Source organism: Cynara cardunculus (assembly GCF_001531365.2).
Source record: "Cynara cardunculus var. scolymus isolate 2C chromosome LG 15, CcrdV1, whole genome shotgun sequence".
Taxonomy (NCBI): Eukaryota; Viridiplantae; Streptophyta; class Magnoliopsida; order Asterales; family Asteraceae; genus Cynara; species Cynara cardunculus.
The window spans coordinates 11789212-11816894 of record NC_037542.1 but is presented as its reverse complement, the minus strand read 5'-3'; the positions used below and the strand labels follow the sequence as shown (position 1 = coordinate 11816894).

The 27683-nt window shown below is 36.4% G+C and overlaps 2 protein-coding genes across 2 annotated transcripts; both read left to right on the top strand.

Annotated features, from left to right (window-relative positions):
• The first annotated feature begins 963 nt into the window (after positions 1 to 963).
• On the top strand, positions 964 to 4176 carry LOC112528314. Its single transcript, XM_025139314.1, has 6 exons — positions 964 to 1083; positions 1550 to 2180; positions 2604 to 3077; positions 3155 to 3283; positions 3448 to 3902; positions 3997 to 4176. The coding sequence occupies exons 1-6, from the start codon at positions 970 to 972 to the stop codon at positions 4087 to 4089; spliced, it is 1896 nt and encodes a 631-aa protein (XP_024995082.1). The 5' UTR covers positions 964 to 969; the 3' UTR covers positions 4090 to 4176.
• Positions 4177 to 10180: 6004 nt separating this feature from the next.
• LOC112528538 (DNA (cytosine-5)-methyltransferase CMT2-like) lies at positions 10181 to 26711 on the top strand. Its single transcript, XM_025139564.1, has 21 exons — positions 10181 to 10528; positions 12301 to 12335; positions 12421 to 12523; positions 15201 to 15308; positions 19629 to 19748; positions 19870 to 19957; positions 21439 to 21647; positions 21731 to 21796; positions 21867 to 22109; positions 22879 to 22937; positions 23035 to 23101; positions 23187 to 23516; positions 23594 to 23662; positions 23738 to 23824; positions 23904 to 23991; positions 24089 to 24210; positions 24288 to 24386; positions 24626 to 24669; positions 24756 to 24825; positions 24895 to 24998; positions 26429 to 26711. The coding sequence occupies exons 1-21, from the start codon at positions 10181 to 10183 to the stop codon at positions 26604 to 26606; spliced, it is 2637 nt and encodes an 878-aa protein (XP_024995332.1). The 3' UTR covers positions 26607 to 26711.
• The last annotated feature ends 972 nt before the right edge of the window (positions 26712 to 27683 follow it).

The following is a 27683-nucleotide window of genomic DNA, read 5'->3' as shown; positions in this document are numbered from 1 at the left end:
ACCAAGGGGACCTGATGGGGAGGTCACGGGGACGGTTTTAGTTATCGATTTCGGGGACGGGGATACCAATAACCGGCCCGAACCTGACCCGCTGTCATTCCTAGTTTTAAACGAGATCGAACAAAGGAGATCGAACATAGCAGAACAGAACAAATCGAGATACAACGTCGATGAATTTGGATGAGAGCTAGGGAATTTGTCGGATTGGAATTTGAAATCCATGGTATATGCGGTGGAATTGTGAATCGATGACTTAAGAAATTTGTTAGAATTGGAAGGATTCCTTCACATCTATTCTATGAACTAAACATGGTATTTGGAATTTGGTCAAAGATTTGGACATTCCAATTCCACCAAATTTCATGAACCAAACACCCTCTTATATTTATTTCATTCCATCAACCATATGGATGTAATCATCGCTACAACTGTCGCTTTTACCGCTACCACCATTGTCGTTGTAACCACCACCACTACCGTCATCAGCACCAACGCCAAAACCACCACCTCCACTATTTTATTCAACGAACCAAACACACAGATTCAAATTCTTTTGATATAATCCATTTTATAATTTGTGCTAACAAAATGAATGATCAAACATGATTAAATTTCATTACAATTCATTCAAATTTTAATTCTTTTCACATATTTCATTATATGAATCAAATGAAATAAACGATTTTTTTGTCATGCTATAATTCTTTATAGAAATATTTATTTGAACCAAAATTATAAATAACGATGATGAAAGTAAAAAAAAAATAGTAATGCATAAATAAATAAATTAAAAATTAAATTTTGAAATCTCCGCGCTCTAACGGTATTCATAACGCATTAGGGTTGGTATATAAATATCCCTCTATGCTTACTGCCTCCTCATTGCATTTTGAGTTTCTCGCTCATATCGATCCATCTTCGTCGAATTCAAACCCTGATTTTCGATTCCACTTCCCTAATCCAAAACTCATGGATTTCCAAACCCTTAACAGAAGAGAGCTTCAAGCTCTCTGCAAGCTCAATAAGATTCCTGCAAACATGACGAACATTGCCATGGCCGATGCTCTCAAATCTCTTGAAACTGTAAGTTAATTGACTTCAATCTCATCCGATTCTGCTTCTTATTGAATTAGTATTGAAAAAAACTTGAAACCTCGAACTTATTCTATTGGTGAAGCATTGTGTTCATTGTATAAATGTCGAAGAAGCATTGTAATGCTATGTAAAATAGTAGTGATCTCAACATATCGCTATATTTGCATTAGTTCGTGTATTTTGTGGCCGATGCCATCAAATCTTATGTGATGATAAGTTTCTCAATTTAATTCGATTGGTCTATGCTTCTCATTGCGTTCACTTTCAAAAAGATACACACGAATTCGATCTGTTTAGTTGCGTCTTGTTTCTGTTGGTCTGCTGCAAAAAAACGTCGTTGTACCGTTAGATTATCACCTGTATTGGTTGATACACAAAACATATATTAGCATCGGTGTACACATGTTTTCTTGTATTGATTTTAGAATTGTTTGTTTGTGTTATACATCACCAGGTTGAAGGTATTGAAGAGATCTTGAAACCTTCACGGTCTGAAAGTGCTGGATCATCAATTGAATCGCCTGAAAAGATTGACATCACGTCACCTAGAGTTCCTCGCACAAGCTGTAGAACTTCTGCTCGGCAAAAGGTGAAGAAAACAGAAGCAGAGTCTGTGCCAGCAACAGCAAGCAGGACAACTGGTCGTGGAGTAAGGAGGCAATTGGCTGGAGAGGTTAATGAACTGAAAACTCCGATGGTTTCCAGCATCAGAAAGAAGGCTCCGACTACTTCTTGCCGGAATGTGGGGAGTCAACTGAATGAGTGTGAAGAAGTTGCAAAAAACGAATGTTTGGTGGAACATGAGACGAAGTGCATACCAAATACACCTGCAGCAGTTGCAACATATAGCCGGAGGAGGGGGACTACAGCATTAAATCAAGACACTGTTAAAAAGGAAACTACTGTGCAGAGAGTGTACAGCACAAGAAGATCAACAAGGTTAACTGCAAAGAAATCTGCAGAGCCAGGTGTGATAGAGAGGGAAAGAAGTGAACCTGTGAAGATTGATAAGTTTTTGGATGAAGCGAGTGAAGCATCCGAAGAGGATTTGGGTCACCCTGATCAAGAGAAAAGTGTGGTCTCAGGTATGTGTTTGACACTACTAACAGGCTCATATTTTTTAACATATAATAAGTTGGCTGTTATGTTATGCACATTTTTTAATTTGTACTAAGGTAGATATATATTTGAGAAAGCTTATCTGTGTATGGGCATATATATTTGTGAAAGCTTATCTGTATTTGGGCATATATATTTGAGAAATCTTATCTGTATATGGGCAATCAGATTATCAAGTAACTGTGTCTTTGCTAGCTTTTTATTCACATCCTTAAAACAACAGGCTAGATAGAAGTTAAACCTGAATCTTTTTAACTCTCACTGCAAAGCCTTTCTATTCTAGAAGCAGAGAATAATTGATCTAATAATAATTAGTCAATTACTGTCTTTCTTAGTTATGCACCATTTATTCAAATTAAAGCTGAAGCCATTAGTTGTAAAACATTCAGGTTCTGATTCTATGGAAATACTCTCTGAGTCAAACATATCATCTGAGAACACAGAAGATAAAGTTGGGGAAGGAAGTGTTGAAAATGGTGATGCTGGTGTTTCAAAGGCAAAAGTGGAAGATATCTGCAATGCGTTTGAGAAACTTGATGTTCTTGTTGTTGATGAAAGTGATCAAAATTTGGAGATTAAGGAGGCCCTGCACGTGGATGCTTCACTTGAAAGTGGAGAGAAGAAGGTAGACTGTTATGGGGAGATAGACAATAAAATAGAGGTGCAATCAGTTGAAATCTTTGAGCAAGGTGTGAACCTGGATTCAGAAGAGACACAAAATGATGGAGGGAAGCTTGTCCTGAATGAAGTTGATAACTCTGAAAAAAAAGATGGTCAAGCAGACAATCTAAAACCAGATGCTGTTTTGGTTCCAGAAGAACACTCTGACAGCTTCCTCTATGATAAAGCAATCCTTTTATCAGGTGAAAAGCGCTTAAAATGCATAGTTCAACCTTTTGATTTTTTTTTCAAGTTCTAATCTAGCTGAAATTTCTTTCAGAAGCTAACAATGTTGATGAAAATGCCATTTCCTTGGACATTGAGAATCTAAATGGTTCTTCGAGAATGAAACTTGAAGATACATCTTCTGGTGTTTCAGAGATGGATAATGAAATCCTGGAGAGCAATGGTAAGTTTTACCTCTTATACAAATCAACATATGTCCAGATGTTTTTGTAGTTTTTTCAAATATGGTGGGAGATTTGATTCTTTTTAACACTGAGAATATCCTTGGTTAATTCCAATCTAAGAAGTAAAATTGTTTGTAACATGATTATTGTCTTGAAATTACAGATGATGTGGTCCTCGTTGATTTTGTCGAGCAAGAGCCAAACAAAGCTCCTGCTGAAGAGTCTGTAATTGAGAAATATGTTACTGATGTAATGCCCACCAGCACCATAGACCGAGACTCTGAACAGGTCAATCAAGAAGCCGAACAGACAATGGATTATGCTGAGGAAATAATACTGGAGTCAGTAGGTGATGATTCTTTAATTAAAGAAGAAAATCAAGTTCCAATGAAAGCAACTGATGCGATTGATCACCCAACATCTATAAGGAAAATGACTTCAAACAACAATGAGAACATCGGATCAGTCGTTGTTGCAGTTGAAGAGAATAAAAACATTAACGACCAAGCTGTGGACGAGAAGCCTAAGAGTTTAAATGACACAAGTATAAGGCAGCTAAAGAAGCAGCTGAAAGCCTTGTCGATAAAAAACAACACGAATAGCGACAAAGATGATAAGGTGAGTGGAACTTGTATCCAGACTTTGGTAGCTTAATATAATTCTGTGTGTTGACAAAAATAGGTCCTAATCCTGTTGTGTTTTTGATGAGCAGGTGGGTGAAGTAAGACCTGCTTTGCAAGCTGTGTGCGAAAACCAATTGGTGACTGAAGAAATGGAGGATGGAGAGAATGTAGGCAAAGTTTAAACTCCTCTCCTTTGTTGAATTTGAAATGAAAAGTTGGCAAAGATAATGGAATCGAATATTAATGTTTTTTTTTTTCATACCATAAATTGGAGTGTCTTTAAGTTGAAGATGGACTTATTACTTTGCATACAAATTTGCAATAAAAGAATGTGGCATGTAAATAAAGACCCCACTTGGACCATGGAAAATATCCAGGTGGGGATCCACATAATTTGCTCTTTTAGATGGATGGTGGAGATGATGGCGATATTGGAGGGTTTGAGGGTTGATAGGAACCAGAACCCTTGTCCGGTTGACTTTCCATAAAAATGGTTCATAAACGGACAAGTTTAAGGGTTAATTAAGCGGGGCACATGACATGAATATCGTCACTATTTTTTTATTTTCAAAAATATTCTCTTTCTTTGTTGATATTATTGATTTATTATTGCTTTTATACTATTCCTTAAAAAGAAAGAAAAGTTATTTGTTTCATATAAATTTGAATTAGAATTTTCATAAATATTTTTTTTGTATTAATTATGATTTTCATATAACCTTATCCCTATAGTTTTGGATTTACACTGTCATTGTTGTTCGCCATAAACATTGGATTTGGTTTCTTATTGTAATAATTGTTTAAAAATTCCATTAGATAAAGAGGCATTTTTTTAGCCAATCAAAAATGATTTTATGAAATTTGTTCTTGTTGTTTTTTATTGGATAAAAGATATAAAAAAAAGATCAATAAGATAGTGTTTGGTATGCAGACTAAATGAGAGAGAACAGGACAAGACAGAAAAATACATGACAAGACTAATTGTTTGTCCTATTTTGGTACGACTCAGAACATGATAAGACTGTTAAAATGACCATATTACCTCTAAATGTTGTTTAATGTTATTTTATATCATATAATGATTGTAAATGACAACAAATCAACCAAAAATATATTTAAATTATTTAATCTATTATATCAATACTTTTTTTTAACATTCCAATACCATATGTAAATAACATTTGTCAAATCATAAATTTAAAATACGCACATAATTTAAAAAGTTTAAACACAACAATTGTAAATAATATTTGTCATGCCATCGTCAAAAGTTTAACATTTCAAGAATTGATGTTGGAATCGATAATGGAGGTTGTGAAAAAGAAGAAAGAGAATGCAACTAAATTAGGTTTGTATTTTGATATCAAATAATAAGAGCAATATTGTAATCTCAAATTTAGTCTCATGTTGTTCTATCTTTTTTGATGGAATAAAAAAACTCAAGAATAGTCTCACTCAATTTTACTTTTGTCCCATGTTGTCTCATCTCACTTTTATCTCATGATACACCAAACATGAGACTTTTATTTTTGTCTCGTCCTGTCCCACTCAGTCTGCGTACCAAACGCACCCTTAATAGACAAAAATGCTCTTCATTCAACGAAACTTTTTAATGACTTATAGAGAAAAAGACCCAAATTCGAACGCTTTAACAAACAATGATGGTCATCTGGTAATTTTGAAACAATTTGAATGAAAAGTGTTGCTTTTGACAAACGACAAAGACCAAACATTTATTATACTCTAATATTTAAGCCGATGACAAATTAAATTAAAAAGTAACATATCTTTTTTATTCTAATTTTAGATAACGTACATTCAAAACTTTAATTTTGATATATGAGATGTGACATCTCAAAGATTTAAGTATCTGGATAACAGAATTACTATGCTAACATATCAAATAATATGACATACAACTCAATATTTTTTATTGACGTGACAAATAAAATGGTTTTTTTTAATATAAAGTTGATTTTAAAATATTCATGCTACAAAATTTTGCATTTTAAAAATATCTTTTATTATTTTATTAGAATTGTTATATCAACCTCCTCTTTCGTTGTAATGGTGTTCCAAAAACTCGGGCAAGTATATTTTGTTTTCCATTTAAATAATTTTTTGATGCTCTGAAAAATCCACTTAAAACCCCTAATTTTGAAATATCCTAATCCTCGTTTGAAGAAGAAACACCTAAGCTCGTGAAAACTTTGGTCAAAACCCTGAAAATTCTAACCACCGAATCGTTTCAATCTTCCATTTCGATACCGACTCTAGTCAGAAGACCATTTTCTGAATCCAATCTCAAAGATTTCAAATCCGATTTGAATCAAAAACCAATTTTCGATGTTGATTTCAATAAGAAAATTTAGGCTGAAAACCCATAAAACCTTACCCATGTCAAAACATCTTCTTTTTTCTTTCTAAGCACATCCCAATGATTAAAAAACCCAGATGTGCAATGTACGGGAGAAGAACTATGAAAAATAAAGTTTGGAACAAGCAAGTAAGAAGAAGAAGAAAGGTTCTTGATGATAAACTTAAATTATAGAAATTTAATCAAGGTCTTTGATGACAAATTATGGTTCTTGTCTTCTTGATAAATTAAATAGAGTTCTTAAATTAAAGAAATTCAAATAAAAATGAAAATAGCTATTTTTGAATGAATTTTAAATAAAAAATATACATTCGATAGCCACATCAACAGATAACATTGAGTTGTATGACACATTATCTGACATATCAAGATCGTAATTGGTTGATAGTTAAACCAGTTTCTCAAGTACTTAAATGTTTAAGATGTTACATATTAAATACCAAAATGATAATTCTAGAGGTAAGTTACCCAAATAGAAATTAGAGTAAATTTGGTCCCCGTGATTCATTGTTTGTAACACTTTTAGTCTTTATAGTTTTAGAATTACAGTTTCGCTATTGTGGTATGCAAAAAGAATCGGATTTGGTCTCTGCCTCTAATGGTTGTTAGAAAAACTCGTTAGATGAGGGATATTTTAATTTTTTACCAATTATTTTGACTTTTATCCAATTAAAAAAAATACATGGACCAAAATTGTAATTTACCCTTTTTATTTTTTTGGCTTTTTAATACTTTTTGTTTTTTCCCATATATTTTATTAAATGTTTCTCCTTTTATCATTATCAAACTAGAACTACGGTGCTGTTCGGTTCGTTTTCTATTATGACTGTATGGATAAAAATGTCTGTATTGATAAAGTTGTCAGTATGATAACAGATAAGTTATTGTTCGGTTGTCATGCTGAATAAATTGTCTGAATGTTAAAAATGACTATTTTACCCTTAGTCTATTTTTTTGTAGTGTTTGATAAAAATATTGAGTAAATGAATTTTATTACCAGAAATGACCATTTTACCCTATTCGGCCTCTATCCTCGAATTCCCCTACCCGAAACCCACCACTATCCCATCTCTCCACTCACTGGCTTTGATCTCTCTCTCACCGATCCTCCCTCCTGCCTCCCCTCTCTTCGGCTTGCCTCTCCGAACACTGCTCACCACACACACACACACACACTCTCTCTCTCTCTCTCTCTCTCTCGCGCGTTCCCTCTCTTCGGCTTGCCTTCCCGATCTCTCTCTCGCCTCCCCTTTCTTCAGCTTGCCTCCCCGAACTATTTCTATCTCGCTCACCGACTCTCCTCTTTCCCCCACCAAGCCGACAAAAACTCCCAGTCACCCTCTTGGGGAATCTCTCTCTCGCCCTGAATCATCTCTCATTCTCTCATAGAAATCTCTTTCACTCTCCACTAGTCGAACTCCCCCCTCTTCTAACGGTCCCTCGTCGCTACCCCATCGGAAAAAGGTATGTAAGTGAACAGGGAAGAGAGGGAAAGCTTAAATGAGGAAAAAGGCATGGTGTCTCGATTGTTCGGAGGTGGGTAATACTCAAGTATTGCAATACCAGTTCTTCTTACCTATAGGTGCTCCTGCTTTTCATTGGTGTAAAGAACATGCTTTATATTTCATCTAAATGATATTTATGTATTTTAGAGTTCGAGACTAACCAGGTCAATGGGTCACTAATGTGACGATTGATCTGTTATTTAGTGTAGTTTACATTTTATGAACTTCTATAATCTTATGGTTTGTACGGTGTTTCAGGAAGTTGGCTTATTATTTCACCAATAATGTTTTCTTGCAGTTTCACCTTAGTTATTATTGACAAAACCATAATATGACCTTCAACTTTATTTTTCCATTCGATCTTGCTAATACACCATATTAACCTTAAACTTTATATATTAGTTGACTTGTAAAATAACCACACAAACTCATGATTCAAGGCTAAACTAATGTTTCAGAATTGTGACTCACCCGCGCTGCATCGCACGGGTACATCACTAGTTAATGAAAAACCAACCAACCAACTTCTAAGTTTCTAATGATTGAACCTTGTCTTAAAATAGTAATCATAATTGTTAGTTGTATGAAAATCCATAAAAAATAGGGAAAAGTTCAAAAAAAGCCAACTAACTTTCCTTTTGTAATAACTCGTTCCACATGGATATAAAGTGAAAATTGTTAGTTGCTTATATGCTTCAAGCAGTGGGATACTAATAATTTTCACAATTGTTTTAAGTTGAATTCAAAATCATTGGATCGTGCTTTGAGCTTTGGGGTGTTACAAATGGTATTAGAGCCAAGAAAGATTATGGACAAGGGCTTTGGGTATTACAAATGCTATTAGAGCCGAGAAAGATTTTGGGTAGGCCTGACGAGAATGTCATAAGTTTAAGTGGGGAGTTTGTAGAAAGTTAGAATTGTTAGTTTTTTATACCAATTTCGAATGGTTTAGTCCCTAATTTTTTTGAATGAAAAACCGTTAAACTTTCTCATTTTGAATGAAAAATCATTGATCTTTCTCATTTTGAAGGATTAAGTCCCTGGACTATTTTCTCATTTCGAATGATTAAGTCACTGGACATTTTTTCTAATAAATAACTATTGAACTTTTAAAAATTATTCATCTACATTCTTTGAACCCAAAAAAAGTTACACTTAACCGACTAACAACGTTTTTAAACTAAAAAAACATAAATAAGTTTGATCATTCCCAAACCCTACGCCATGCAAACCTTCGCACACAACATCATCATTTCCCCTTGCCCATCCTTATCACCCCATTGTTGTCTGTTCTCTCTACTATTCATTGTCGCCATTGACCCCTATCATTGATCTCCAATATGTTTTTTTATTCCACCTCTTTACAAAAAGAATAATGGAACACATATAGACATATTGAAAAGATGGAGAATAAAAAAAAAAATTCAAAAAGAGTGAGATCGATGACAGGGGCCAACAACGGTGATGGATGATAACTCTCACTTTGAGCATTATTTACACATCATTTGTGTGCATTTTCTTTCATTTTAGTTGTGTTTCCTCTTCATGTGTTCACGTTTCTTCCTTTTTATTAATTAATTTTTTTTATTTGGAGTTGTTGATGATGTTTTATGGTTATGTGCATCATTTATGGGTTTGTTGAATTGTAAAATGTACCCACCGTGTGCCCATCGTGGGAAGACTCTGGGCACTATTTGTGGAAGTTCTTCTTGACTATATTGTTACTATTGATCATTTAGGTGACATTTACATCCATACCCATTTTTAATTACTTGTTTTTATTTCATTGTGAAAATCTTCAAACTCACTCAAATATATTTTCTTCTCCTCTAAACCCTAATTAAAATTATTGTATTATCAACCTACTACCTGATACTCTGAAGTCGATCATTGTTGATACGATTTCGATATTTTTACACTGTATTACTTGTAACGATCATAGTGTCGGTGTATGCTTCCATCGCTACTGTGAGAACATTGTGCCCACTATGTGGATATACACGTTTTTCCGCTACCAAATTTTTGGCACCGTTGTCGAGGATTGACGTATTTCCAAGTTTAGTTTTTCATTGGTTTTTTCTATCACCCTGATGGAAGGTTTTGGTTGTAATGCACCGTATTTTAATACTTTCGATTATTTATGGGAACAACATTTTAATTTTTGGTCAAATATTCAAGATAATAACACCCACCCTTCATTGCTCACCTCCGTGTTAAGATTGGAATCACATGTGTATGAGCACATTCGAACCCGTTAGTCGATGGACGTCAACTACTGAACCGGAAATGCTCGGTTAAAAAAATAAATAATATTTGAATAAAAAAGCAGGGTCAAAATTGATAAACGGCAACGCGCCTCTCTGAATTTCGGATTTCTCCATAAAGTCAAAGATGGTGAACAGTGCCGGCACCGGCGAGGGTTCTGGTTCCTGTCCACCCTCAAAGCCTCCAATGGCGCCGTCATCTTCACAGCCATCTTCTATAACAGCCAATTATGATTCTCCAGCTCTACATTTCGGTCAAATTTCACGCCGACGCTCCCCGAGATTACTTAACTGTAGTAAAGACGGCAAGGATAGTTCTGTAGATTTTAACAAATGTCCGAAGCAGAAGAAGCTTAGGACGACTTCACCTTCTGACTCCTTTCCGTCTTCACCCAATGATGCCCCTTTCTTGATCGGCGATCCAGTTTCCGATGAAGAGGCTCGACGGAGATGGCCTTGGCGTTACGAGTGTAAGGTATGTGTGTTTGTTAGTACTCTGTAATTGCATGCAAAGCTATGACTGATCTTGAGTCTAAACTCCAAAATTCAACATCCTGAGTTTTTTACGAGGCCCACCTCCATGAATCTTGGAATGCCAGATCCTATGGTGAATCTTGATATTATTGAGTAGCTTCAGGGTTCTTCCTTGATGGTTTCTTTTGCTAGATGGTGTTGAAGACCTCAACTATGCAAGTTTGGTGAAGCTGACGACTTTGAGGATGCATTCACTCGATAGTACACATACCTGACTAGGATCCCCATTATCACTTTACCAATTATGAAACTTAATGCGGCTGGTCGAGTTTTGTGGTTTTGAAAGAGTTATTGGAAGTTGGTCCTCACTCTTACTGAATAGATGTTAGGACGTCTGAGGGCATTTGTTGTGGGAATCCATTCATGTCGATGTATATAATGGAGCTATGAATAATGTTAAAGCTCATGTTCTGGTGTGGATGCTTGGATTGGGAAATCTCACTCATGAACATGGTTAGTTGATCTTAACCTAGAGCCCAATCAGGTCCTCTCGGTTATGGAGGTCCTTATATTTAGTAGGGTGCCCGATCGTGGTGATGATAACGAATGGGCACTTCTCTTTTTCCTGGAACATGAGGGATACCTTAGATCAGATTTGTTCAGGCCTTCTGTGACGCAAACAAAGAAGGAGCCATTGTGATAGCCCTTCTTGCTTACTCCCAACAATCTACTTCCCTTTTGTCATTTTTGCCCTGTTAACCAAATGAATAACTTTCCTTAAAGTTGCAGGCCCCCACTCTTGCATTCCCATTATAACTGACCTCTTAACCCAATGTTTCCATTATCGCTACACTAAAATTTCATGTTCAACTACACTAAAGTTGCCTAAAACAGAGTCAGGCGTGGCATCCTCTCCTTTTTGAGGATGTTGAGCTATTAACACCTCCACTCTGCTTGCTCAATCCTGTGATCAGATATTTCTCTATCTTGCCATCAGATCTTTTATCATGTGAATCTATAAGTTACTGGATTTATGATAGCCGATTGTGAATTCTTTCTTTCAAGATGTCTCGACTTATAATGGGTTCCAATGTGGAAAAAACAACGGGATAGAGAGGAGAGAATTTTACGGCATTCATCCATGATCCATAATGATAATAATTGGTAAGGTAAGTATTTAATCAACCTCCTAACATAACTAAACCATGCCCTTCCCACTACAACTGACATAGCAACCTCCTAACAGAAGTAACCAACCTTTTGTTTTAATCACACAAAACCTTTCCCCCTTTTCACGATTATACTTTACACTTGTTACCCTTACATTGGGTCTGTACTGAAAAGAAGAGTAAATATTCAAAGACCACCAAACTTACCATCAAACTCACAATTTTTCCTTTTTGAAAGAGAGAATGTAATTATGAAGAGAGAGAGAGAGAGAGAGAATGTGCATTACCCTGAAAAGAAAATGATGGTGAGTTTGGTGGTAGATTTGATGGTAGCTGTAGGTTTGCCCTGAAAAGAATTATTGTTTGTGTTTGGTTTGCTGGTCTGAGACTGCTTTCTCCTTTTTCCTTCTGTAACATTGGCAAAAGATGTTCTTATAAATGTTAATACCGAGAATTAAGCTTATTTACTTGCTGATTTATTTTCTTGTGGAATTTCAATAAATTAAGCATTGACAAAGTACCTGTTACAGCAATTGACAGGAGCTTGTTTTGCTTAGTCGTAATCGTTAATCTGATTAACGGTCACATGTCTGGAATCATGTAGGGACTCAAACACAAAGGATGCTTCGCAGAAACCAAGTTAGTAGTCACTCTAGTGGTGCAGTTAATCTCATGTGCAGTTTCAGACATGTTTTTTTTTTTTAATTGATTATTTATGATGCAGCAAAGATGATGATGACAAGTTGATTGCGAATGTGAAATGTCATTATTTACAAGCTAAGGTTGAGACGCATGTCTTTGATCTTGGTGATTGTGCATGTGTGAAGGTGAAGTTTTCCTTCTTCCTCCACTTGTCTAAATAAACTTTGATGTCATGCTATTGCTTTAGGTTTGGGTATCAAACTGTGTGTTCCCACTATAGTTGGTTTTGTGGCAAAAATGCATACAGATTAGGTTCACTACATGGTCAACCTACATGTTAGCAACGACCTGGGCTGGCTACATTAAATAACATATCCTCAAATTTCAAAGTGTTTAGCTCAGCCTGCCTAGGTAGACCCACATAAATGTTATCACCAGCTCAAGCCAAAACACTATGAGATATATCCATTATTATCAAGTACATATTTCCTTAGTTTTCATTAAAGGAAACATAAGGGATGACGAAAAGTAGCAACTATATAACGTGATCAGTTATCCGCTTTTGCTCAAGTTTGAGACTCAAAGGATCATCTTCCCTAGGGTCACCTTATTTGATGTTGAACCAACATCGTTACTCAACTATATATAGATTTTTCCTTCTTCTAGGCTCCCGATGCATTTTAGACAATATTTGATGTTGCCATGCTTTGGTGTTTGGACATGGAGTTTTGTTTGGAAGAGATATAGTTGGTTGAATGTTACACTCATACACATTATGTCGATGGAGTTACCTAATGTACTATTCTTTACCCTATCTAGCAAGCTCTTTGTGCTTGACTGCTTGGCATGCCTTTACTGTAACGACCCAAATCCTATATCGGTTGCCGTTGCTTTCTTATTTACCCTAGTAAGTCTTGAATATGAACTTGAAATTTAACTTTATTTATAACTTAGCTTATAATTACATCAAAGATGAAATACTAGAGGAAATGTAACTCAATAGCTTATAATACAATATAACTTGCTATTGATTGATAACATACTACTTCATGCAAATCTTCTTTACTCCTTTCCTCAAATACATACATGAGATACGTAAGCTAGAAGCTTTGTGAGTAGTTACGGTTTCATGAATAAACAATTTTCATGATACTTAACACTTTGTGAATAATAATTCACTAAAACTCTTTATCATGCATAAAAATACTCTTTTTATCATGCATAAAAATAATATTTTTATCATGCATAAACATTCTTTTGAGATCTCACTTGAAACATGTAAGTATGCCATACTTGTCTTGAGGTTCGCTAACCCCCGGGTCCATAAAGGCTGCCCCATAAGGTCCGTTTGCAAGACGTCCCTTTTTGTACTATCCCGTACATTGGATATTTATGGTCATACATAACATGTAAAAACTTTCATGCCTTATGTGTAATGTGTAAAACACATCATAACATGCCATCATACATATATCTTGGCTATATAAACGTATACTCATTTTGTGTAAAGCAAATATGCAAAATCATCTTATCAATTTCTTTATAATCCATAAAATACATTTATATAGTATATATGTATATCAATCAATCTCATAATGTACTCACCTTGATTTTGCCTAGCTTTTCCCTTTAAGTCCTTTCTTCAAGCTTGATTAGGTAGAAAGAGAGAGATTTCTTATTTTTGGTATGGAACCAATGGTGACACTTCAACCACTATTTATAGGTGATTACAATGCATTAACTACTTGTTCTTCTTGCTCTCATGGTTGTATTCTTGTGAAAGTTTAATGCCTCATGCTTAAGATAAAAGAATCTTGACACATCATGTTTAATATAAACGAATCTTGACACATCATGTTTGATATAAACGAATGGTGCCACATCATGTTTAATATAAAGGAATCTGGACACATCATGCTTCTAGCTCTTGCTTGTCATCATGAATTTTGCCAACACATGCTTCTAGCCTTAATAACTCATAACTAGCTTGCTTTGTCATGCTTACTACTTTGTCATGCTTACTAGACTTGATTTGTCATGCTTAGTAGTCTTGCTTAGTCATCAAATAACTTGCCAAGACATACTTCTAGCCCTTATAACTCATCACTTTAGATTTGATTTCTCATGTTTTCCTTGTAAGCTACTTGTAGACTACTTGTAAGCTACTTGCCTTGAAAATATAATAATTTAATAGATGCTACAGCTGCTGGGACCTTTTTAGAGTACTTAAATTGCTCATAATATTTGTATTCAAGGCTTACATTGTAATTTAACAAATATGAAACTAGGGTGTTCCATTTGCCTTGTTGGATTGCTTAAGCAATGATACTATTACTAACGTTAGTTTCTTACGTTGCTGCCCGTGTCGTGTAGAATGGTATATTGATAGTTAGCCTTAACAAAAGTAAGGAAGACTAGAATGCTGCCATCCATTACAGTTCCATTATGTTATATATTGTATAAAGTCGGCATTAGGGTTTGGTTTTCTAGTTCCCCAAGTCGGCCTGAGGCCCACGTACTTTCTGCATATACTCATTTATTCATCAATGGAGAAGGCATACTTTACCATATTTACATGGTATTGGAGCTGTCACTGAATCTGCATAACCTTAGAATAACCTCCCGTATAAACCAACATCGCTATATCAGCCCATCACCGATGCCGTAAACCACTTTTGTTGCAATGAATTATACTTCTCAAAGGAACTTGTAGAAGTTTTTGACATATCACTTTGTTTTGAAGCCAATGTTTGGCACCACTTTATCATTTTCTGGTTCTCATTATATGGAACCTAAAGTGCTCACAATCCATTTATGTTTAAAAACACAAGAAATAACATGGTTGCTCATTGTTTTTTTTAGGGTGAAGAAGATGGCCACAATCATGTTGGTAGGATACTTGAATTTTTTAAAACAAATGACAGCAAAGATTTTTTCCGAATTCAATGGTTTTTCAGAGCTGAAGATACGGTGGGGATACTTTTTATATACTCTCCCATTTCATTTTATGCTTACATTAGTGTCTATTCGTGGATAAGTCGTTGTGAACCAGTAGTTTAGGGTTAGGATATGAAAAGTTCATTCCCAAACGACGTATATTCCTAAACAAAATTGAATTTGTAGTACAATGGGAAACTGATAGCTTGTGGCTACCATGCCAAATTCTGACCTAATTTGGCCTAGTTTTGTTTATTAATGACTCCTCCTAAATTTGTAGGATAGATGCCAAGTACTCCAATTGAGAACAGATCACATGAAGAATATTCATAGCAGACAAAGTAGAAAAGTGACCAAAACAAAGGAAACAAAAGAAAATCAATAGAAGCCAAGTAGGCATGGTAATGGGGCGGGGACCCCAATCTCGTCCCCGTCCCTGATCCCCCATCTTTGTTCCCGCCCCCGTACCCATCCCCGCCGGGGAATTTGATCACATCCCCATCTCCCTCCCCAAAGGGGAAGGGGGATACCCAACGGGGAAACGTGGATTTTTTTTTTCTGTTTGTGTAAGTTTTTTTTTAAACCAAATGTGTGAGACGCCACGCATGTTTAAATCTCACATTTTTCTAATAAATATAAAACCAAAAGGAATTTAATTTAATACAAAAAATATACATCATCATATAATAATTAATAAATCGAAAACCAAAAGAAACTAAATTTAATCTAAAAAAAATTAACGTCACATGTACCAAAACATATCGAGTAATATCCAAAACTACATCTAGTAATTTCCAAAATATATTGAAATAGAAATTACCATTTACCGATTTAATAGAAATAAATAATATATAATATAATTTATTAAGTAATATATACGTACGAGTACGACGGGGCGGGGAGTGCGATACCTGTCCCCGTCCCCGTCCCCATCCCCAGTTTGAGCCAAACGGGGATCCCCGTCCCCGTCCTCGAGACCCGGTTTAGCAGAGAATCCCCATCCCCGACCGAGGAGGGTGGACCGGGTTTTTCGACGGGTCGGGGCCAATTCCCATGCCTAAAGCCAAGCCAGTAAACGAAACCAAACAAAACCATTATATCCCACACAGAGGTAAATTGGGGAAGGACGATGTGTGCGACCTTGCCTCTACTTTAAAATGTAGAGAGGCTGGTCATGTGAAGACCCCTTACTTGCAAAATTTACTAGGGTTAATGCGGCGTCAAAGACATGTCTCACGCCATGACTTGCCTTTTTAAAGGTGGTTTTAGCAGGAATTACTCCAGTGGCATTCCTCCACTTTAGCCACCCCGTCTTTATCTTATATGTTACATCATCCTCCATCTCTCCCTTCGTCTCTGACATCCTTCTCAACTTCCTTTCGTTCCCTATTGAAGTTGTACCATAGGTATGCCATATGTGGTCTTGGAACGAGCAATGTGAAAGCCTTGTGTTTTCAATGTCTCCCTCCATTCCAGTCTCTAGTTCATTTCTACCCTCGACTATGCTACCAACGCAATGTCGTCAATGAAGAACATGCACCATGGGATACTCCTCTAGATCCCTTAGGAAATCTCGTCCAAAATCACGTGAAATAGAATTGGGCTTGGTGTAGCCCTAATTCCTCCGAGAAATACTCCATTTCACCCATCAGGGTCGTGAAGCAAGTTCTCCTTACTTGTACATATCTTGTTTTACCTTGACATACCTCCATGGTACCCCTCTTTCTTCCAGCTCCTCTAAATCACGTCTCGTAGCATGCTATTATATTAATCAAACCAAACCAAACGAGCCTGGTAAATCCCATCCGAAGGTGGGGTCTAGTACATCATATGCCTTCCCCAAATTTATGAACACCATGTACATGTTCTTACTATGCTCCCTATACTTTTCCGAGGCGTCCGAAGATGCGAATTGCCTCGGTTGTTAACCTCCCCGGCATGAACCAAATTGGTTCTCCAACACCCCCATTCTGCCGCATCATGGTCTCAATCACACGCTCCTAAAATTTTATGGCGTGGCTAAGTAGCTTTATAACGTGATAATCGGTACAATAGTGTATGCCGCCTTTGTATATAGCGGCACAACCACTCTAAGCGCCACACATGGCTATCCTAAGGGTTACATTATAGAGCTTCGTCAACCACTATGCAATCTCCCCCAATCAAGTCCTCACCTTGATGGGGATATTGTATGGGCCTATGGCCTTACCCTTACCCTTATCTATCTCCTTTTGTGCCTTTTTCATTTCCTCTGCTAATTCTGCGACAAATACATTGATTATGTAGCTATTATGACCAAGAACTCTCTATGCAACACTCTCCTTTTCCTTTGCCTCGTTAAATAACTTACAAAAATAATTATGCCATCTTCCCTTAATGTCCTCCTTTCATACTAACACCCCTCATTCACATCCTTAATATACCTAACATTCCCTAGGTCCCGACGCCTCTGCTCCTTGGCTTTCGCCAACTTACATATTCCAACCTCCCCCTCTTTGATATCTAACCTCTTGTACATCTCCTCAAATGCCTTATCATTTGCCGTATAACCACCTTTTTGCCTCTTGTCTTGCTTCTCTGTGAAGATTCTTCAGGATGATCCTATCTGCAATCTCCTTACAACACGTTTGTTTCTCTTTGACCTTTGCTTGTATGCCTTCATCCCACCACTAAGACTCCTTGTCATCCCTAGTACCTCGTTATGATACTCCAAGCATATCTTTGGCCACAACTCCAATGGTGTAGTCACTATACTCCATGTCTTCACAGTGTCGTACAACTATCCATTTCTTCCCTCCTGGCCAACCCTTCCCTTAAATACCTTTGTTGCCTCTCCGCTCAGGTTTTTCCAGAGGATCCTTAGTCTAGCCTCCTTGCTTCCTTAGTTGCATCCCTTTTCATGTATAAGTCCATTACTTTTGACAAGATACCGAACAACATCTTCCCGGAGCAGGTTGGAGTTGCACTTATCACAAATAAGTTGAGAGAGGGGATACTAAGGTGGTTTGGACATGCTTGAAGGAGAAAGCTGGCGGCGTGTGATGGTCGAGGGGGAGAGGAGGAGCGGCATGCCGAGGAGGATGTGGGATGAGCAATTGAGGAAAGACATGGAAACCTTAGGCATTTTAGAGGACATGCCATCTGATAGGAGTTCTTGGAGACACAAGATTAGCATAGCAGACTAGGATGTAGACTTGTAGCTAGCATAGACGGGAGGAAGGGACTTGATGTAGATGGTAGGGGGAGGGTTAGGGTAATGAGCCAGGAGATAGGCTACCAGACTCTTAAAATATACCAGGAGTTATGTCGTTCTCTTACCTTCACTATGTTTCTTTGTACCTACTTTTCTTTCTATGGTGCTGCCTTTTTTCTAGTCATTTGAACTCTTCGGGCAAGCTGTCTTCCGGAAACAACCGTTGGTACTCTTTGGGCGTAGAGGACAGGTATCTGTACACCTCCTACCCCACTTCTATGTCAGATATATTGGGCTCATTTGGTTTTTCTAAAGCAAGGAGTGTAAGATGGCATGTTTAGGATTGCTGATATAGAGTCGTAACGTTGAATGTGTCATAGTTAGTTTTTGAATGTTATTCATGTTCTGTGATCATAGCTCACTCTTAGTACGATGATTTTGGTAAGCACTTATTTCAAGATTTAAATTGTAAGGGCTCTGAAGTTGATGAAATGAAGTTTTAGTTTTCTACATTTTCAAACTTACAGCACAGGAGACTTATAAAATAAGATCTTTATAGCTAGAGCACATGGAGGAGTTTGAGTATTTTTGGAATTTGGACTGGTCCTTGAATTTTCTGAATTTGCAAAAACAGTCTCCTTGCCTTTAGGAAATTTCAAAAGCAAGTATTTTAGCATTTTCTATGAATGTCCTTGGATTTCTGGTGTTTGCCATACTTCTAGAAACTAGGTTTTGTGTGCTTTGAAAGATGCATCAAATCCGGGCAGGGAAACCAAGCCAGGTTGAATCTTGTGACAACGATTATTGATTTTGCATCAAATTGGCATTTCTTAACCCTGTCCTGTAGTAGTAGTTCAGATATATCAAAATATTTGAGTGAACCTTTCCATATATAATGTGAAAGTTGCTTCCACAACATTGCTATCTAAAATTCTTTTTTCCAAGTAATTTGATTATTTTGGACCTTTATTTAGCATAGAAATAAGTTCCAAACAGGGTAGCTAATCTCTATGAAAGGAAATCTGCAACGTAATTAAAGCAGATTCTCCATATCTTGGGAAGACCATGAACCAGTAAAAAGTATCTTGCTGGCACATGGCGAAATGCTTCTTAGTTTCTATTTTCTTGTGGTGCTAAACTGGTTTTATATATTTTATTAGGTAATACAGGATGAAGCGGCATCTCATCACAAGAAGCGGTTGTTCTATTCTACCTTAAGGAATGACAACGCATTAGATTGCATTGTCTCAAAAGTAAAAGTACTCAAAATAGTACCTGGTGTATGTTCAAAACTTGTAATTGAATATTGTCATCATATCCAAGTGAGCGACCAAAAGGTTCCTCTCAATATCTCCGCTAGCTTGCTCTAACAATTGAGGATTCCTGTCTTGTTATTGGCAGGTAGACTTCAGGTCTATTCCGGCATGTGATTATTATTATGACATGAAATACAACATAGATTACTCCACATATTGTACAATAAAAGATGGTAAGTGATTCACTTAGCTGCTTAATGTCATTTTAATGCCTCATGATAGGTGTACGGATTAGGCTTCAATGTTATGTTTATTACTTGGTGAAAACACAATATAAATAATGTACAAGATGGGCTCAATCGCGAAGAAACATACAAATACATACTTAACTGTTACAAGAGCCTAAGAGACATAATGGAAACACTGCTGCTTAAGTTGGAGAAAGATATCAATTCAAGCAGAAATTTCCACCGATAAAGTCTCCTTCATGGTTCCATTAAAATGCTGATACATGATACTTGGTCGGCATATAAACAAGCGGGATAGATGTAGGATTAGTTGTACACAGAACATAAACAAGATGGCAATCTATCTCTACATCCTTGGTTTTCTTGTGAAAACATGGTTCCTGACTATATGGATTTTGGATACCAACAACATTAGATAATCTTGGAGAGTGTCCAACGCACATAAAAGTGTATTAAATGATGTACACCTCATAAACATAATATGTTTTATGTGTTCCATATGATATAGTTGTTTGGCTGAATCAAAACCATCAGATCTTTCTACATTTTGAGATCCAAATCCCGTAAATAAACATACCACACTCATCTGCATGCATGTCACTCACTCACACACGTTCTCAATCTCATAAGCACGCCAATAACAATTACAAAGAAGCATACACCCTGATTAGGTTCTGCTGTGCTCATAGTTGTTTATATATATGTAAAGGCTTTATGGAGAGAAAAAACCAATCATCAAAACATCTTGTAGAAGAAAAAACGAGGATTTTAGAGATAAACATACTTCCAGTAAAAATTAACAAACCTTTATCTCCATTGAAGATGAATTTATCATGGGACTTCTAATCTTATACTGTTGTTTATGCATTACACCTATTCATGACTGAAGAAATAAATTTTCCCATACTGTAAGTACCATACCATTAGTGGAGCAACAGAGACAGAGTTCTAATAAACAAGATGCTAGTATAGTACAAATCACTAAAGTGAGCAGCTAGAATTAGCTTGTACAGCTGTACTTGATTTACCCCAACAGCATGTAGCTTGTGTCACTTTCAAATTCAGAACATTGGATAATGTGGCAAAAGTGCTGTGTAAAACTGATACTAAGAAAAACAAAGAGGAAATTACGGAAAGTACAGATAACTTCTACCAGCGGCGAATTACCCCCTTCACACACAAAGTGATATAAGCAATCAAGCTTAAGCTGGCTTGCGATACAATAGTATAAGATCTTGATGAATCTCCTGTCAACATACCATGTGCTAAATAAACTATTCCATATTGATAGCACTTCATATATGATTTATCTCAGCATGTTAATTGTTCTGGCAGTTTATTTTATTATTGTTCCATTATTTCTGCTTATTATGATTCTCTTATGGTCATGATCTGGTTAATGAGCATGCAAATAGCAACATTTTTGGATTGTACCAGAACTGCACCTGATGTTTTGAATGTGACAGATTTTTCTTCAGATGATTGCTGTTTGTTCTCATCCCACAATAAGAAGGAAATGCATAGTAATGGAAGCAAGACTAATCTAAATGGAACGCTAACCAGTTTTAAACCTCACAAATTAGAGTTATCGCTATTAGATATGTATTCCGGTTGCGGTGGAATGTCAACAGGATTGTGTTTTGGAGCAAAGCTATCTGGCGTGGATCTATCGACGGTAAGATATGACGAGTTAATATATTTCATTGCCTTGAAATTTATGGGAGAATGATCACTTTGAATTTGGCTCTCAATATGTAGAAATGGGCTGTAGATGCCAACCAACATGCATGTGAAAGCTTCAGGTTGAACCATCCAGAGACACAAGTCAGTAACATTTCGTCTTTCCTGAAATCGCAATTGTAGGCATTTGCTAATTTGCATTCTTGTTTTACAGATTAGGAACGAATCTGCTGAGGACTTCCTCGACCTTATAAAGGAGTGGGACAAACTCTGCAAAAAGTATATGGTCAAGGAGGAGAAAACGCAAGGGAATGATTCCACATTTGCTGGATCAGCTGATGACAAACCTTCAAAGGCCAAAAAAATTGTCCCAGAAGATGAATATGAAGTTGAAAGACTGGTTGATATATGTTACAGTGATCTTGATGGTACTAGCAAGCGTGGGCTCAAATTTAAGGTGTGCATATTATGTAGTGTTTTGTGCTTGAGTTTATTCTTCAAATTCTGATCTTTTTTCTCAAACACTGCAAATTCCGGATGGTGCTCTCTAATATTAGTCCCTCATTGGCTTTCTTATATATATACTAGATGTGTGATATGTTAGCTGTAAGTTATTACAATTTAGGCATTGCTAGTATCTTAGCATAGGGGCTTGGCTAGAGAAATGCGTCAGCCCACGTGTACGCTCATAATATACCTACCGGGTAGAATACTCTGGCAGCAAACTTTCTATGGACAGATGAATGTTTAACTCTCGAAGCTAATACTGTGCAGTTACCTCTGTGTTATCAGCAATGTCACCTAAGAGTCATCCTTCACCATGGTTGGTTTTCTTTTCACAGTCTGCTGCACTTTCCAACTATATACACTGTAGGAGAGACGCTTTAGTATGGTCAAAATATACTTTTATCTTTCCATGGTTGCATATGTGATTACAGTACTATACCACACAATTTATTTTCAAGTATATTATGGCCATAAAATTGCTTCTTCTTTACTTTTGTCATTTGTGTTTGTTGGCTACAAACTTTAGATCATGAAAGTTGGGGTATGATTAGAAAAAATAGAATAAATTGTGTTGTCAGTTTACATGTTGCTTATGAAAGTGAGTTTTCTGGTGGGTCAATTGTCCTATCTATCATATATCTATCTTCTTGTTGTTGTACCCTTGCTTTTTAAGTTCTGAAGTATAGATCTGAAGATATGTTTGTGGAAATAACTTTTAGGTACGTTGGGCTGGGTATGGTCCAAGTGATGATACATGGGAGCCAATTAAGGAGTTAAGGTAATCCTTCTTATATGTTGTAAACAATTTTGCTCCAGAACAGACATTGCCACCTACTTACATTTTTGATAATTTATTTTTATATTTCATCGCTCAGCAACTGCCAGGAAAAGATCCGTGAGTTTGTCCAGAAGGGAATCAAGACAAACAAATTGCCTCGTCCGGTATAATTAGTACAAAGAAATCCTTACTAATATAGGCAACACATTATGTTTGGTAATGGAGAGAGTTATTGTCTTTATGTTGCAGGGTGATGTTGATATCATCTGTGGTGGTCCTCCATGCCAAGGAATAAGTGGTTTTAATCGCCATAGGAATTTCGAATCTCCTTTGGAAGATGAAAAGAATTATCAAATTGTAGTCTTCATGGATATAATTAACTTTCTGAGGCCAAAGTACATCCTAATGGAAAATGTGGTTGACATATTGAGGTTTGCAAATGGTCGGCTTGCAAGATATGCAATAAGTTGTTTGGTTCGTGATTATTACCAAGTAAGGCTAGGGATTATGGCAGCCGGGTGTTATGGCCTTCCTCAATTCCGCTTGCGTGTATTCTTTTGGGGTGCTCATTCTGATGAGGCAAGTGCTTACTTACTATAAACTACAATGTATAAACTCTTTATGATGTGGTTACCATGACAATTTTTACTATGCAGCAATTGCCGCCATTTCCTCTTCCTACTCATGATGTGGTCTTCAAATATGGGGGTGCAAGTGGGTTTGAGGTGCTAATTGTAGTTAATTGCATAAGTTTTGAGTTAAGCTTATTAAGTGTTTGCTAACTTAGTTCCATATTACAGCGTAATGTTGTTGCTTATGATGAAGGGCAATTTCGGAACCTTGAGAAACCCGTTCTTCTTAAAGATGCCATTTCTGATCTTCCACTGGTCTATACTCTTGCCGTCTCTCTCTTGTTATATGCCTTTTCTGATTCTTGCATACTAATTACAAATCTTCGTCATGAAGGTCTCAAACTCCGAAGTTCGTGATAAAATGATGTATAGAAGTGCTCCAGAAACTGAGTTCCAAAAATACATTAGAGCTACCAAATCAGGTGAGCTGACTCATCAACGAAACAAATTTATGCAGAGTTATGTTAAAAAAAATAAGGGCTGATTGGGCAACCTTTACTTCTTACTTGTGAGCTTCAGATATGTTGGGCATTGCTTCTGGAAGTTCCTCTGAAGTAGAGAAGTCTGTACTACATGATCACCGGCCTTTGCAATTAAACGAGGATGACTATTTGCGAGTTTGTCGAATCACAAAAAGAAAGGTTGGTATGAATTATGATGGTGTTAGGTTTTTCAACTTCGTTTCTTATCGTTCTCTCTAATGATTGTTCTTTTCTAGGGAGCAAATTTTAGAGAACTCCCGGGCATTGTTGTTGATGATGATAATGTTGTAAGCAGGGCACCAGAGGCGGAGCTGATGCCATCTGGAAAACATTGGGTAATTGTGATGTGGATAATATAAAAGTCTAAAACAAAATCAAAAAAACTTTTTACATTATACATGAAAAATAGGGATTTACTTGAAGTTGGTCTCATTTTGATTTTACATTTTCTTCTTTGGTTTATTGAGTTCAGATTGAGTTGATATTTTCATCATTACTCTCCATAATATGATTTTGAGTTAAAAAATAGTGTGATGACAGACATCTGTTTTTTTTGATTTATTTGTTTCTGTAGGTTCCTGACTATGCAATAAATTTACATGAAAGGAAGTCTACAAAGTGAGATATTCTGTCCAATTAAGTTTTCTGAATTTTTGTTCTGTTTCTTGCCTTTCATGAACTTTTTTCCCCTTGATGGAATGCAGACCTTTTGCACGGTTATGGTGGGATGAGACGGTTTCGACCGTGATTTGTACGCCAAATTTTCGTTGTGAGGTAACTTTATGCAACCATCAAATGTTACAAACCCATTTTCAGTGCTGTATTAATTTTGCTGTACTTCAGGCAGTTCTACACCCAGAACAAGATAGGGTCCTGACTATTCGTGAGAATGCAAGATTGCAAGGCTTTCCCGACTTCTATGCATTATGTGGTACTGTAAATGAAAGGTATGCATTCATTATCATTGATGATCAACTCCCTTCATCCTAAAAAATGAGTTCATTAGTTCCAACTTTCTATTGCCATGGTTCATGGGCCTTCACTCCTCAACCTCCTGTTTTACAGGCCATATTTTGATATCACTATGAAGTATTTTTTTCTCTTTGATATTTGAGTGATTAACCTTTGTAATCTTTGCATTTGGCTTTAAGTAAGTAAACAGAAAAACCATTGTAGCTGTAGAAATCCCTGAAATCATACTATACTTGGGAAACAGGAACATATTTTCAGCAATTTCTGCATCTACTATGGTTTTATTTTATTTACCAATGATGGTATGTTCCAAGTATATTGTTTTATGTGGATTTCTGCAACTATACTTGTTTTCGTTGAAAGCTGAAACCAATTGTAGTGGTTACTAATGTTGAAAACACGTTGATATTTTATTGTAGGGACGAACACTAGGGCTGTAAACGAACCGAACGAACATGAACGGAGGCTTGTTCGTGTTCGTTCGTTTAACTTAACCGAACAAACGAACGAACACGAACGATAAACGAACGAAAATCTTTGTGTTCGTGTTCGTTCGTTTAGAAATAAGGTGTGTTCGTGTTCAATTATGTTCGTTCGTTAACATGCTAAACGAACATAAACGAACGGGCTAAACGAACATAAATGAACAAGCTAAACGAACATAAACGAATATTATTTGAATTCAAAGTAAATAAATAAAAGATTATATATTAAATTTAATTTATAAACGAACATAAACGAACGAACATAAACGAACGTGAACGAACGGTAAATGAACGAACGTTCACGAACATAAATGAACAAACGAGACTCTTGTTCATGTTCGTTCGTTTAACTAAACGAACAAAAAAATTGTTCATGTTCGTTCATTTATTAAATAAACGAACATAAACGAACTTCCAGCCGAACGGTTCACGAACGTTGCGCTGAACGTTCGATTCGTTTACAGCCCTAATGAACACTGTGACACTTTTTCTTTTTTAGATGTCTGATGGAAGTTGTAAGATTTTCTTGTTTGGTAACTCATAATAAGAAATTGCTTGTTTGGTAATTTAGGTGCATAAGATTCCTCTATTTTGCAGGAGTATTTAAGAATTTTGGTTGATGATAGTCAAAGATTTCTCTTATATAGTGTGCAACAATTGCAATTTTCGTGGGACTAAAGAAGTCCAAATTTGACCTTTTTGAGTGTCAATCCGTTACTTACCCTTGAATGAAGACAATAAAGAGATCTTATAGGATGATGACTGTTTCCTAGCTACTTCCGAATGGATTTTATGGGTGGTTTGGTTTGGTATAAGATTGCTGAGAATGAAGAAGGATTTTGTGATTTTGTTGCTAAATTAATTAATTATTGTGTTGGTTTTCCCCGGATTGATGTTGTGTTGGTGTTGTTAATTTGCAGATACCGACAAGTGGGTAATGCTGTGGCAGTCCCAGTTGGACGTGCATTAGGCTATACGCTTGGAATGGCAGTACAAAAGCTGTGTGGAGACGAACCTCTAATCACTCTCCCACCAGAGTTTGCGCATTCTACAACCCTGGACTTGTTGCAGGCATCCTCATTAGCAACCGAACCTTGATATATATAATTGTTGTAACCATTTATACACCATGTCATTTGTCCAGAATTAGGGCCGCTAACTACAATAAGCAACTGTTGGTTTGAATTTCAAGTTCCCGTACACACCATACACTTTTGCATCAAATAATGATCTTCGTTTTGTGCTGTAATATGCACTGTGTTCTTAGTCAAGCTGATCACCGCAGGCTTTTTCTCAAGGAACTGGTAGGATTGACCGAGTGGCTCGTCTCATGTATCTATGCCATGAAAGTTTCATCTGAGTATCCCATGCCCGAGGCCGAAGACCACGAGCCCGCAAAGGAGACGCGAAATAGAAGTAGTGGGCAAATGATGTATATGTCATGGACACATCTTAAATGGTATGTCAGATTCGCTCCTTGATGTCTTTCATCAGAACATGGAATCGTCAAAGAATTTGTGGATGCCCAAGAATCAAAACCCATGGCCGAGGGTGTAGGTCTGGTTGGACCCAATCCAAAATTGAACCCAATAAATCTTGCTTGAAAGTAGGTCTGGTTCATCCCGACCTCTGCTCAAAAAAAGTAATACGGTTGCTTTCGTGATCTAAATCTTACATTTAGCATATATACAATAAATTATACAGCTTGAATGACCCTTTGGGTATGTCATCAACTTGTAATTTGCTTTGACTATTTAGTCATCAGACCAAGTTGATTAATCTGTTCCATCATATCGCTTTAGTAGTAGGTTAGGTTATTCACAAATTCCTTCATATACACGAAAACCCTCCATAATCTGCTGTCTTTCTCTCTTAACAACTCCTTGGAAGTTGTCATCTCCTTATCATTCACTGCACTCTTTCAACCTACAAAGATCCTGCAATCTTATCATCCTTAATTTTCTATCAGACATGAAAACAAGTTTCAAATTTTAATGATTTTGTCACCCAATAACGTTGTTCAAGGATATCTGATCATGATTACTGCCTAGACTATAAGTTTCCAAACATCCAACTGCCTGTATATAAAAACCACACAAAAAATTTAACAAGTTATATATATATATATATATATATATATATATATATATATATATATATATATATATATATATA